This window comes from Excalfactoria chinensis, chromosome 2 (assembly GCF_039878825.1).
Source record: "Excalfactoria chinensis isolate bCotChi1 chromosome 2, bCotChi1.hap2, whole genome shotgun sequence".
NCBI lineage: Eukaryota > Metazoa > Chordata > Aves > Galliformes > Phasianidae > Excalfactoria > Excalfactoria chinensis.
In genome coordinates, this window is record NC_092826.1 from 41,091,759 (window position 1) to 41,105,381 (window position 13,623).

Below are 13,623 nucleotides of genomic sequence, written 5' to 3' on the forward strand. Positions count from 1 at the left end.
CTGTGTCTGTACGGTTAATTTAGCACTCTCCTCATTACTTGTTACTTATTTTATATTTACTAGGTCAAACCCAAATGACTTAATGAAACAGATGTCCACACCACTCTTATGCTACTGACAACTTCTGCAGAACACAGAACGACTGGGTTCCTCTGAATTACAGAGTCCAGTTCCCTTTTATGATGGGCAGTACCATGGTAAGATGTCAAACCCAGACTTCTCTGTCTTGCTTGAATGTCAGGATGCAGTTTTGCATGCTTTCTTCATGTTCAGGTAGACTTAAAGCACAGGAGATGTGTGTCAAACAACACATTTCTATCTTTCTCCATTGCACAACAATACATAACACTGCCAGAAACGTCACTGATGTTAGCACAGCATTTTATTATAAACCATATTTTCACAGGGGATGCATTATTTTCCAGACTTTATGAACCTTTATCATGACAGCTGACATAAAAGTATCAGAAAGAATGATGACATAGTTCTGGTTTTCCAGTGATGTTCATTTTATGTCTTTGATGCTTGATCGCATTATCTTCAGAAGGATGTTTTATTCTAAAGGAGGAAAAAAAGAAAAAGAAAAGAAAAAGAAACCCCCATTTTAAAAGACAAGCGTGCAGGGAAAGGAAATACACGTATAATGTAAAACATTACTTTCAAATAAATAAAAGTGACATACTGGGAGGACATAAAGTAACAGTGACAGTATCTGGCGCTTCAAAGAAGTACTGCACTTCAACAGGTCATCACACAAATGATATTAGGACCACATTCAAATTGCTCCCTGGAAGGCTATTCCTTTTCAATTTGCTTACAGGATTTCTCCTGGCCCTTGTGAGTCCCTCTCATCTATGCCATTCTTGCTGTTTCCAAGATTAAGACATTGACCGACATCCTCCAATCTACTTCTTACTGAATTGGACTGCTTACTTTTAACAAATATGTACACCTTTATCAAAAAGGGACAATACTTACTTCGTCAAGGCTCACGCTCTCCACTTTTTCTTTTCCTTCTCCTTTGCTGTATTTCTTTTTAAGGCACACCACGGTTGTGATAGTGACAATAAGCATAACAACAAATACTGTTATGGTTGAAGAAACAGCTATTATGGTATTTTCTTGAGTTGTGCCTTTCCTTTCACATCTCTCCCCCATGTACCACCAGTTATTCCCTGATGGACATCTAGAAAGTAAAAGAACATGTGGTATCGCTTAAAACAAAAGGCATAAAAAGGGCGACTTAAAATATTTCATGTCTGATGCTCTGCTTCTATCTCCCAAACCTTAATGAAGTTATCTTAGAACAGTTGTCTATTTTAAAGTTGCCTTGGGTGGCCGACTCTCCTTAGATATCTACACTGCGCCTTTCTTCAGTTTTCCACTGTTTTTTCCCTGCTTTGAAAGAAACAAAGGGAGCCACTGCCAGAAAACCTGAGCTCCAGCCTGATTCTGACTGCTTCAAGTCTGGCCACAGCTGCTTGTACAAAATGGTCTTTTGCTACCAACACACAAGCCCCCAGGGTAGCTCAGTTCACTTGCCCGCTTCCTTTTCCTTTATGTTTACAGCACTTCAGTTGATAGAAAACTCACTTTCTGCTCCACAGAACTGACACCTGTCCCAAGGGCCACTATCATGTAATATTTGCTTCCACTATACTAATTGCCCTCATATCCTGATGCAAATTTGACTTTTGACATGCTTAGCTTTTAAACAAAGCTCTTCTATCTTCATTCAGTCAGTTTAAAAAACCTTTCATAGGAAGGAGCTGAATAAAATCCGTGGGGAGCTAGTCCAGAGGCTTTATGCTGCTTTTATCCCATCAAGCCACATTTATCACCCTCCAAGAAACTTCGCTCTCCTGACTGCCCTTGTGTTCTTCGCCTTCTTAATTCTCACCTTATGCAATAGACTTCAGCAATTTAAACTTGCAAGATAAACAGAGTGGAGAGCACAGGGCAGATTCTCAAGGCATCACTGATCTGATCACACCTGAGCCATTCCAGGACAGACCTAGCTGAAGATGTTCCCATCACGCTGCATTTTCTAAGCTCAGGAATTCTCTGTTAGCAGGTGTGGTAAATTCTGAGCAGACGACATTCTCACTGCCAGAAGGAGTTTGTGACCAGGCTCTGCCTTCCCCCAAAAGAAGGCAAGAATATCATTCTAGAAATCTTCTGGTTGTGCACTAAACGCAGCCTCCAAGCCCTGATTCCTTCACCTTATTCAGCATTACTACTAGCTCAAACAACTGACTGTGAATGATCTGACTGGAAAAAAAAAAGTCTATGGGCAACACTGCTGAGTTCACATCTGCACCTATTTTTCTATACCCTTGTCATTCCTTATGTTATTGTTTTTATAGTTTCTGTCTTAGTCATTTATTCAGAACTCTATGTTTGGCCCTAAAAATGAATCCATTGGCAGTGCACTGCAAGGCTGCTTGGGGATTTAGTGTGATCAAGCTTAAATAGAGTTATGTATCACATCCTCCCTGGTCTTCCAATAAAAAATCAGAGCGGAAACTGACTGCTGGTTGCACACTTCTCCAGGATAGAAAGTAGGTCACATAAGCACTTGAGCTACAAATAGTCCAGAGATGTCAGAAAATAAATCTTTTCATAATTCCAAAATCAAGCATAACATTCAGCCTGACTCTTTTATTTCCATCTTCTTGGAACAGCTTCTTGACATTTTCTCATATTCGTGACCTGTTTCTGATGTGCTGCACCGAGCCCCTTTGCAGAATTGTTTTTTAAAAGGTTTCTAAATGGGGAGATAGAACACTCTGTGAGTCATACTGGCTCTCACTGCTCTTGGCCTTTAGACATTTACCTCTCAGCACTCCCCCAGTCTACCTGCCTTGGCACATCTTCATAGCACGTTGTTACTATCTTCAGCCTCAGAGTTTGTTTGAGAGCTGGAACAATGCTAATCAGCCAGGTGGGCTGCATAAATGAAGCCACAGAGGAACAAATTAAAAGTTGTTACACGTTTTCCTGCGGGGTAAACAGTCACTTTGGTCCTCAGCCTTCGTCACTGGTTTCAAAGACAAGAAGCTACACCTTGTTAATTCATGATCATAATTTGCACTACACTACACTTCTATATAAGATTTTAAAACAAAGTTATCCTACGTACATTGCCTGGGAACTCTTATCATATTTTCTTCTGATATCCATGTTATATTGTTTCAACTACATTTTATATTTAACTATTCTTCTATAGAGACATCTGTGGAGATGCACAGCCTATTTTATAACGCTGGACTAATGTATTAGTGAAAACAGAATGTTTATATATAATTTACAAGTAGGTCAGAGTACTCCAAAATATTCAAGTGCTACAGATAGGAATCTTTTTGCCCTAACTGGTCTTGTGTCACCTGCAGTAAGTAGCTGGAAATATTTGCCTTAATTAGTTACAATCTCTTCCTTTCTTTAGAAACAAAGACTTATTCCACTAGAAGCTTTCATCGCTCAAACTAAAACTGCATTTGAGAGTGAATAAATACAGTTACCTGCACACTGCTTTTCTATCTACAATAATGCAGACACCATCATTTTCACAAGGGTTGTCTGGACAGGACTCTGGTATATCCATCCCTGGCTCTTCAGTCAGGGTCACAGGGAGTGTTGGGGTGGGTGTTTTGGTAGCAGTAGGTCTATCTGTGGGCCTGGTGGTGGTGGTAGGCTTGGTGGTAGTGGTGGGCCTGGTGGTGGCAGTGGGCCTGGTGGTTGTGGTGGTGGCAATAGAGGTAGGTCTGACAGTACTGCCAGTGGTAGTATTCATATCAACGGTGGGAGGAGCAGTAGGCTGAGCTGATACTAGATGTGATACATCTGCAGGAGAAAAACACATGGAACAAGGTTTTTACTTTCTCTCTCCTTTTTGATATTATTCTACTGATAAGTTCTAAGAGAATCTTTGAACTGTTTTACATTCCTCTGCTATGATGGATAGCCTTTGACCTTTCAGGACCATTACGTATTATGAAAAGGTCATTGTAATTAAAAATAAAGTAAAATAAAATAAAATAAAATAAAATAAAATAAAATAAAATAAAATAAAATAAAATAAAATAAAATAAAATAAAATAAAATAAAATAAAGTAAAATAAAATAAAATAAAATAAACAAAAAACAGACAATTTTATTCAAAGTACTCTATTCAAAGTAATTTGCACAGGAGTAGCGTCATTTTATACGCTTAAATTTTAACCTATCATCTTCTATGAGATAATGGATTAAAAAAGGATGTATCTACCCACACATCTATTTAAATACACAATTTGACTTTAGATATATGAGTAGTACCTAAATTGCTCATAATATGAAGTACATAACATGTATTTATATCTGCAGTACTGGTGACTTATTATGTGACACTATGTACTTTTCTGTATTATAGAGAATATCAGCTATCATCAGTGTTTACATACCTTCCGTTGTTAAAAGAACATAAACACCACCTTCTTTAATAAAGTCACGGCTTCTAAGTCTCTGGTGAGTTAAGAATGCACTCGTTCCACGTCCTGGACCTCTCATGAATGTAGTTCCATTTGGGAAAGAAGCTGCAGATCCCACTTTATCTGGCCTATCCCAAAAATAATTTGATGAGGAATCTGAAAGGAAATGAACTGAATGTGAGTGTGGAACTACTCTAGATTATTATTATTATTTTTTTTTTTTCTCAATAGGGTTCCTCATTCTCATCTAATCTTTGCTGCAAAATAGTACTAAGCTCTCTCTCAACAGCCAAGACAGACTGTGTCCAACCTTGCCTGTTTCTGCTCATGGATATAATGGAGATGGAGATAAATTACCTGAAACTCAAGGAACAGAAACAGTGTTGAACCTGCCTAAAATAGATTTGTTTTTTGTCTCTGACATAGTTTCCATGAAAATAAACAGGAGGCTTTACTTTTGGAGCAACCTATGTAAGTTGAGGGATTTTTTTGTTTGTTTTTGTTTTTAACATATCAAGAAATAGACATCTTAGTGCTTCCATTCCTACATTAATATTATAGTCTGAAAGCCTACAAAACTAATTCAGCAGTGGAGGTTGTTTCTTTTGGCAAAATTCTTTGATGCAGAACGCCATTTTGGCTTAAATTCAATCTTTATTAAATGGTGAATGTGGGGTTTTACCTTCATATTTCTTACTGAGATTCCTACCATTTCTCAGAGTTACACCTTTACCTAAACTGCCTCCAGTCCAATTATTGTGGACAATTGCTCCTTATCTTGTCACACCTTGAACGAGTACAGATTATGTAACACTAATCAGAACTTTGTCCATCAGGTGATTTGCACTGACACCGCTGTTCATTTTGCAAGAAGGGAGGCTATGTATTTAATAGCTGAACTTTCAGCTAGTATCAACTATTTAATTCAGCTTTTTTTGTTGCTGTTTCAAGCCTTCTGGAAGGCTTGCATTCACAATCTTATGAAAGAAATGCTAGGCATGAGTGACCCACCTGTTTCTCATACATATCAACTTTGAAACCAAAGGTTCCAGTTTAACTTACTCATATGTTCAAATCTTTCTTGTCTAAGGATCAATTATACTGCTGCTGCAAGCAAATCATCCATTCTAGAAGTTAAAAAAGGCTGTGCTAATTTATACAACAAGAAAATTTGACTCTTATGCTTCTTGTTTGATTGTTTTTAAGCATACTGGATGGTACGTCTGGTTTTAACTAACCTGATAATTCCAGAGGGTCTGTTGTTACACTTCTTTGGTTTGACATTCGTTGACGAATATCAGGATGCTGGTCAAGCAGAATCATGGTAACTTGCTGCCATGCACAGGGCCACTGCAACTGATCATCATTTGCTCCAGAAATCAAGTGCAAGTATATTGCTAAATTAAATGGGTTATCAGTGGTACCATTTACATACAAGCCAACCTGAAAAGCGTATCCTTTACTAGAGTAAAAGGGTGGACTATATATTTTTCCTGCTGTCCCTGCAGGACTTGTGTTGAGGAGATCCGTGAAGTTTCTGATGTGCCAGACATGGTGAGGACATTGTGTTTCTGACAAGTTGATGTCATCAATAGAGAGACCTCCATTTGATAAGCCACTTCCTCTCACACCTTGAAACACAACCCGGAATTTACTCGTGACATTCAAAGAAACGTGATGGAGCTGCCAGTAATTCACAGGTGAGCCTGAAAAACATTGGTAGGGATTTCTAGGTAAGCAGTACAATCAAATATCTGTTCCAATGCTATGAAAGAATTTATCAGCTCCACCAGCACTGAAATGATGGAATATTTCTCTGGTAGACATAAATTTTTCAGTGCATGATTATATTTTTTCAGTTTAATTTTTCAGCAGATTTAATACACGCAGAAGCTCTTTAATTAGAGTGAGAACAGTGTTAATGTTTCTAAGACTGCTTTTGCTTTTATGTTTTAAAGAACACTGCATTAAAATAGTTGAAATGTTGTGATAATTAAATGCACAAAGATGGCTGTCACCTGTGGTATTATAAAAATGAAACAATGAAACACATTGGCACCAAATACCTATAACTGAATAACAACATATCTCAAAGAGAAGGGAAAGAAGAAAAAAAAAAAAAAAAAATGCAGAGAATTCTGGGACTCCAACACTGCAAGATTTGTATGGCTTGCTTGAACTTTGCCTCCACAGAAGCAGTATTCACACAGCAAATCATAGAATCATAGAATCACAAGGTTGGAAGGGACCTACAAGATCACCTAGTCCAACCATCCTCCCATCACCGTAGCTACAACAAACCACTAAACCATATCTTGGAGCTCCTCATCCAGACGCCTCTTGAACACTGCCAGGGACGGCAACTCCACCACCTCTCTGGGCAGCCATTCCAGTGCCTGACCTCTCTCTGAGAAAAAAAGTTCCTTCTTATGTCCAATCTAATCCTCTTCTGGTACAACTTGCAGCCATTTCCTCAGGTCCTGTTTGTTGCCTGAGAGAAGAGGCCAAATCCCTCCTCATCACAACCTCTCTTCAGGAAGCTGTAGAGTGCAACAAATGCCTCCTCTTCTCTAGGCTAAACAATCCCAGCTCCCTGAGCTGCTCCTCATAAGACTGGTGCTCCAGACCCCTCACCAGTTTTGTTGTCCTTCTCTGGACAAGTTCCAGGGCTTCAATGTCTTTCTTGTAGTGAAGAGCCCAAAACTGAACACAGTACTCAAGATGCGGCCTCACCAGAGCTGAGTACAGAGGGGTGATCACCTCTCTGGTCCTGCTGGCCACACTATTTCTTATACAGGCCAGGATGCTGTTGGCCTTCTTAGCCACCTGGGCACACTGTTGGCTCATGTTCAGCCAAGCATTGACCAACACCCCCAGGTCCCTTTCCTCTTCACAGTCATCCAGCCACTCAGCCCCAAGCCTTTAGCACTGCATGGGGTTATTGTGGCCAAAGTGCAGGACCCAGCACTTGGCTTTGTGGAACCTCATCCCATTCATCTCAGTTCAGCGATCCAACCTATCCAGAGGATTAAAGCCAGAGATTTGCAAGTCCTATTACATGTGACAAAATGCCAGTGCAAATCTGATGCCACCTCTAGACGTGCCTGACTAGTAAATCCCTCTTGACTCCAACAGCAGTTTGCACAAAAATGAAGACTTCTGCACAAAGGCCTTTTAAGGCAAGTGAAAGTAGGACATTCTTTGTTTCTAGTACATGCAGCAAAACAATTTCTTTAGCTATCTGGCTTATGTTCCTCTGAATGGAAGGCCAGACTTTCAGCTGTATTTCTGGACTAGGCAGTGCCAATCCCAAGCACAGAATGCATGCCCCACTTTCCTAACTGTTCTAAACACAACACAATAGATTTCAGATAAGAATCTTGATTTCTTGCTGTTTTTCATTATTGTTGTTATAACTGAGAGGAAAAAAGTAATTTCAGAAAAAAGAACACCCCACTCTCTTCTATGAAATTGACTTCTGCATTAACTAATGTCTATTTGAACTGCAAACATAATACACAAGACTGGTATTTCTGACTCATGTTCAATGAGCAGATCAGTTACTGTGGTGTAAAATATCCTGCTCCCACTGCCTCGCCTGCCACAGGCTGAAGGCGGTCATGGCTGCTACAGACCAGCGGAAATGGTCTGGGGTTTGTTCCTCTAGCTCTCAAGCATGTGTAGTGCTCATGGTGTGAACCCACAAGCAACACCAATCATGGATGGAAAGAGCTGTGGTGTCTGTGCTTCCTTCCCTCTGTTGACTCTGTGTTGGCGAGAACAACTTCTCACAAGCCAGAAGTGAGACATTTTAGGAAAAAATTATCTTTAACCATTCTTGAAAGTTTTATCAGATCCCATTTGTCAAAGTAGCGTCCTCACTTGGACACATACAGCAGATCAGAGATTTAAGGGAAATTAATAGATTTGAGAAAAAGGGAATGGGAGAAATGAAAGCATATTGGCAAAGAAGGCCTGAGAAATGAATATCTGCCTAATCTGAAATCTACATCTTCCTCAGCATCCCTGATATTTATATTGAGGATTCCTGATGGCACACAGGAATGATGAAAGTAACAAAGTGAAGAAATGAGTGGAAAAAAGAAAACAACAACAGGCAAGAGTAGCAGTTGAGCCTTAAAGAACAAGAAGAGGTAAAAGAAGCAGACTTGATATCTATTGTGCAGAAGAACTTTCTCAGCCTAATTAATTCAATTGACTGAATTAGTTGTAGCTGTAATGGAGGTCAACTAATAGTTAAATATATGAGAATATAGTTTAATCTTAAGTGACTTCAGCAATTCTAGTTTAAGGAGTTCTTGTCCATCAGCAGACAGCCGTTGCTCATTTTATGTGCTCCCAAGGGCCCCATAGGCTCCCAAAGGCACAAGAATAAAATTTTCTTCAAAGTACGATACAAGCTGTGATCTGCTGCCCTTATTTTTCAGTTTAGTGACTCCAAACTTGGCTTAAAAAATAAGTTGAATTTTGATCATCTTCTTTTTCTTTTTTAATTGAAATCTTGGATAGTCCAGGGCACTTACATTTTCCTTTTCTTTATTACTTCTTTCTTATTTATTGTAATTTATTCTAATTGCCAACTTCATCTGTTGCTGATGATACCAGCAGATCTAGAACACTTAAAATGACTGTTCATGGAATTTCACCTATTTTGGTAAGAGAACTATCTTGATAGTGCAAGAGTTTAATTTGCCGTAATTTAGTATATTATAGGAAAATGGCTGATGGAGGATACATCAGGTATAGTATCACCAGCAGAGATTCAATTATATAGTTAAAGAAAACAAAGAACAAAACTAAGAGATGAGTCACTTTGCTACAGTATTTTCCCTCAGTACATTGAAAAGGATACTGAGCAGACAGCAAACCAAAATGCAGTTTTGTTCCATACCTTTTATCTCTTCAATTAGTCTCAGAGTACCATTTGGATGGGCATCAGAATACTCCCTGACCCAGACATAGAGCTGGTCGCTTTCACTTCCACTGTTGTAGAAATAGAATTGCAAGCACTGGAAGCCTCTTTTGGGATATAGAATTCTGCTCTCCAGGATAGCTGTACTTCCTCCTGCTACAGCACTGGTGTTGAAATGCATGAAATAGCCAGAATCTGTCAAAAGTAAATGAGAAACCAGTGTTGGAGTTAAAGTCAAAAATTTCCTGATGCACATGATGTATTCTTAACATCATATTGTAACAATGCTAGAAGATACAGTCAATTTAGGGTCACAGTAAGCTAGATCCTGTACAAATCTTCAGACTGAGGGATGTTACCTGTCTGCATTCTTCAGAGGCAGCATTGCTCTTCTCCTGTGGTATTTTTTTCTCCTTTGCTTGTCTCTAGCAATTTACAAGCAATGGGTGCTCTCTTGAAACTGTCCATACAGTGCTGGTAATTCACAATTGACATTCTCTTTGGAGGTCTGGTTTAAGCTCCTGAACTCACAAGTTTCTTTGACAGTTTCATAAGTTAATTAGCTACATTCTCTTCAGCCCAGAGCAGAGGAGCCGAGGGGAGGCCTCATGGAGGACTACAGTTCCTCACAAGCGGAGTGGAGAGACTGCACTGATTTGCACTTTCTAATGACAGCAATAGGGCCAAAGGGAATGGCATGGAGCTGTGTCAGGGGAGGGGCAGCTGGGGGTTAGGGACAGGGTCTGCACCAGAGGGTGGTAGGCATGGAGCAGGCTGCCCAGGGCAGTGGGCACAGCCCCAAGCTGACAGAGTTAGGGAGCTTTTGGACGATGCTCTCAGAAACAGGGTTTGAATTTGGGTGGTCCTGCATGGAGCCAGGAGTTGGACTCAGTCCCTTCCAATTCAGGGTACATTATGGTTCTATGATTCTCAACAAATTGTTCAGCTGAACTCTGATAGTGTACAGAATTTCTGAACTCCAGTCTTTTCTAAGGTATTACTGTGCAATTATTCAGAAAATCAGCACTATCTCTGACATGCCTGATATTTCTGTTGTGTAGTTTAAAACATTTTGCATAATTCTCTTGTGACATCAAGACTAGAGAAGATCAAAAGAGATAAGAACGTTCAATCTTCACAAATAAGCAGAAATCAGAACGTGTCACTCGGTTTTCCCAAGCGTGCAGTTTTATATTGCTTAGTTCAAAAGTTAACTGTGGTTTGTCAACAAATAAACATAGAACAAGGCCAAGAGCAAAGTCAATTGACTTGCCTTTGCAGAAAATGCTTCCCAAAGAGATAAGGAGAATATTTTCCCATACCTTCACATTCTCCCATGTTAGTGTGATCAGTATTTGGCCCAGCAGGAACGTGAGACAAATGTTGCCAGTCACTGTTATCATCTGAACTTTGAATCATGCCACAGATATTTTCAAGTTCAAAACTACATGTGTCCATGAAGCTTAGGGAGGAGGCTACAATATTAAGAGAGAGAGAGAAAAAAAAGTTCTGAATCTCTGTTACATAGCACATGTTTAATACAAAATACTCAAAGGCAAGAGCAGAGACATTAAGGTAATGCTAACAGAATAATTAGCAACATCAAACACCATCAACTTCTATATTTATAACATTTGGGAACTCAAAGTATTTGGCAGTTAACACTGACATTAGTGAGACATCATCAGGGCAACTCTGTGCACTTAACAAGCACAAGGAGGGAGGCCTCCAGCACAAGAAAGATGAAAAATGGCTGGAGTGGGTCCAGAGGAGGCTACAAAGATATCAGAGGGCTGCAGTACCTCTCCTATGAAGATAGGTAGGGGGAGTATGGCTTGCCTAGTCTGTAGAAGAAAGGGCTCTGGGAAAACATCACTGCAGCCATCCAGTACTTGAACAGAGATTACAAGCAGGAGGAAAACCAAATTTTTACATGGTCTGATAGTGACAGGACAAGAGAGAATGGCTTTTAACTAAAAGACAGGAGATCTAGTTTGGATGTTGGAAAGAAATTCTATACTCAGAGGGCGGTGAGACGCTGGCACAAGAGATGCTCAAGGCCAGGTTGGATGGGGCCCTGGGCAGATGAGCTGCTGGGGAATAGCCCTGCCCACGGCAAAGGGGAATTATTACCAAATGATCTTTATGGTCCCTTCCAACACAAGCCATTCTATGGTTTTATTATATTTTATTTATAAAAGGAACACTGATACCAGCCCTAACCTACCAAACTTCACAAAGCCAAAAGGTCTGAGGATTTCCCACTCATTCCTTCACCTTCTTTAGGCTTAGTTCACATATAGTTCAAATATAGTCAGAGCTTTTGAAAAAATTTCACCAAACCATCTAAGGGGGCTCTAACTTTGAAATACAGCATAGCAGCAGCTATTTGACTGCAGTATTTGCTATTTCTGCTTGGTTTTCAAAACACTGAACTGAAAACACATTTGGCAAAGATACATTTGAAACCAGTAGGTATCTCACCTCATACAAACTCTGAAGATCTGGTTTTCATATTAACAAATCAGAAGTTAACAAAAGAAGTAATAAATCCAGGTTCATGCCTATTCTTAGATTCATTTCCTGTTGTACTACATCTGAGCTCTCTGCAACATCGGCCATGATTTGAAAACAACTGTTAATAAAATGCTTTGTGAAATCAAAGCATAAAACAAGATATGAAATCAGTGTCCAAACAGGAAAGCTGTTAAAAAGTGCTGGTATGTAGAACCAAAAGACAAGAAGAGAGAAAAGCAAGACCCAATATTATACATCCTATTTCTTAAATACTGAGACAGTAGGGGGGTTTTGAACTCCTTTTGCACCAAATGCCAGTTACTTTCTCGCAAACATGACTCTTGGGTAAGAATAAAGTTATAAAGTCAAGAAGTATTTATATACTGCGTGAGAATGATGGAAAGTGTATAAGATAATTGTACAAATATAAGATAATTGTAAGAAGATCCCAGTCTGCTGTTAGACATCCTTAGCTTTAAGCAGTTACGTAAGAGCTAATTGACTGTGTGTCAAATGCTGGAAGCTAAGGCTGCATGTGTGTTCATTTTAGGCCCACGTGAAGATAAGTACCTTTATCAGAATCATATACTCATAAAAAGACTGTTTCAATAAACAGGTTTGATTACTATTTAAAGTATACTTAGAAAGAGGTTTAAAATGTAATGTAAGATCTTACACTCTACCTGGTATATTGAGGCAGTGAAGTAAATGTATCGCCTGTGTGCCAGGACACATTTGATAGTCACAGTTACATAATTATATTCCCCACCCCCAGTTTTCACTCGAACTCCTAGAATGAGTTCCATATGAGCAAAGCAACCATTTTGATCACTTTGCTAACAGGCTGGGTTTGAAATGGAAACCAAAAATTTTAAAGGCCCACACTTTCTTCATAACAACATCCATCCATCACCTGTTTGCCTGGACAAGCTCTGTCTGACAGACTGTGTGAGTGCAGAGCAGGTATGAGAGCCACGGCAAAGACACTCATTTCTGCAGAGCAGCAGCTGTGGAATAATGCAGGGGGGAGAAACAAACAGCTTTGTGCAGAAGCACACATTCTAAACAGCCACCCAAGGGATGAACAAAATCATCTACTGAGCAAAGCTGATTTTTGACTAAAGGTCAAATAAAATTGCACAGAAAGCTCTACTACACAGCAGCATTTCTGCAGGGGGGCTACGCTATTTCTAGCTGTACCATTATTTCTGGTGTTTTTAACACAATTCATTTCTCCAAATATATTCACACACACACACACACACACACACATATATATATTTACTTGAGGTTGGATGATAAGAAGCAAAGAATTTAAAATAAATTGAGAAACTTACAGCAGTTGTACAACTGATTCAGTTTCTGGAGATCATAATCACTGAAATCCATCCGCTGTCCTATTACATCCATGAAGTACGGTATGTTTGTTACAATGGTTGGTTCAGTTCCATTCCTGAAAGCAGTTTTGCTGTAGTGCATCACAGATGTATAGTCATAGGGAACATTCAGAGAGTCTGATGTTTTATCATCGTATTTATTGAAATTGTGTTCTCTACCTGAGAAGGAAAAACAAAAGAATGTTTATTGCCAAAGACAATTTTTGAGATACAGGATTAAAGTAAAAGAGAATCCTTTAGAACCTTGAGTACAGTTTGGTAATCCTTTTTGTGTATTTATTCTATAAAGGTATTTTATTACTAGCCT

The 13,623-nt window shown here is 39.3% G+C and overlaps 1 protein-coding gene across 1 annotated transcript in view; it reads right to left on the reverse strand.

Annotated features, from left to right (window-relative positions):
• Positions 1-365: 365 nt before the first annotated feature.
• Positions 366-13,623, reverse strand: part of MEP1B (meprin A subunit beta) — a 30,562-nt gene continuing 17,304 nt past the window's right edge. Inside the window, exons 10-17 of the mRNA XM_072327627.1 lie at positions 13,257-13,475; positions 10,725-10,877; positions 9,382-9,597; positions 5,708-6,175; positions 4,443-4,625; positions 3,522-3,843; positions 979-1,186; positions 366-558 (exon numbers count right to left, since the gene is read on the reverse strand). Of these exons, the coding sequence (XP_072183728.1) occupies positions 541-558; positions 979-1,186; positions 3,522-3,843; positions 4,443-4,625; positions 5,708-6,175; positions 9,382-9,597; positions 10,725-10,877; positions 13,257-13,475 (1,787 nt within the window). The 3' untranslated portion in view covers positions 366-540. The remainder of the gene's footprint in view (positions 559-978; positions 1,187-3,521; positions 3,844-4,442; positions 4,626-5,707; positions 6,176-9,381; positions 9,598-10,724; positions 10,878-13,256; positions 13,476-13,623) is intronic.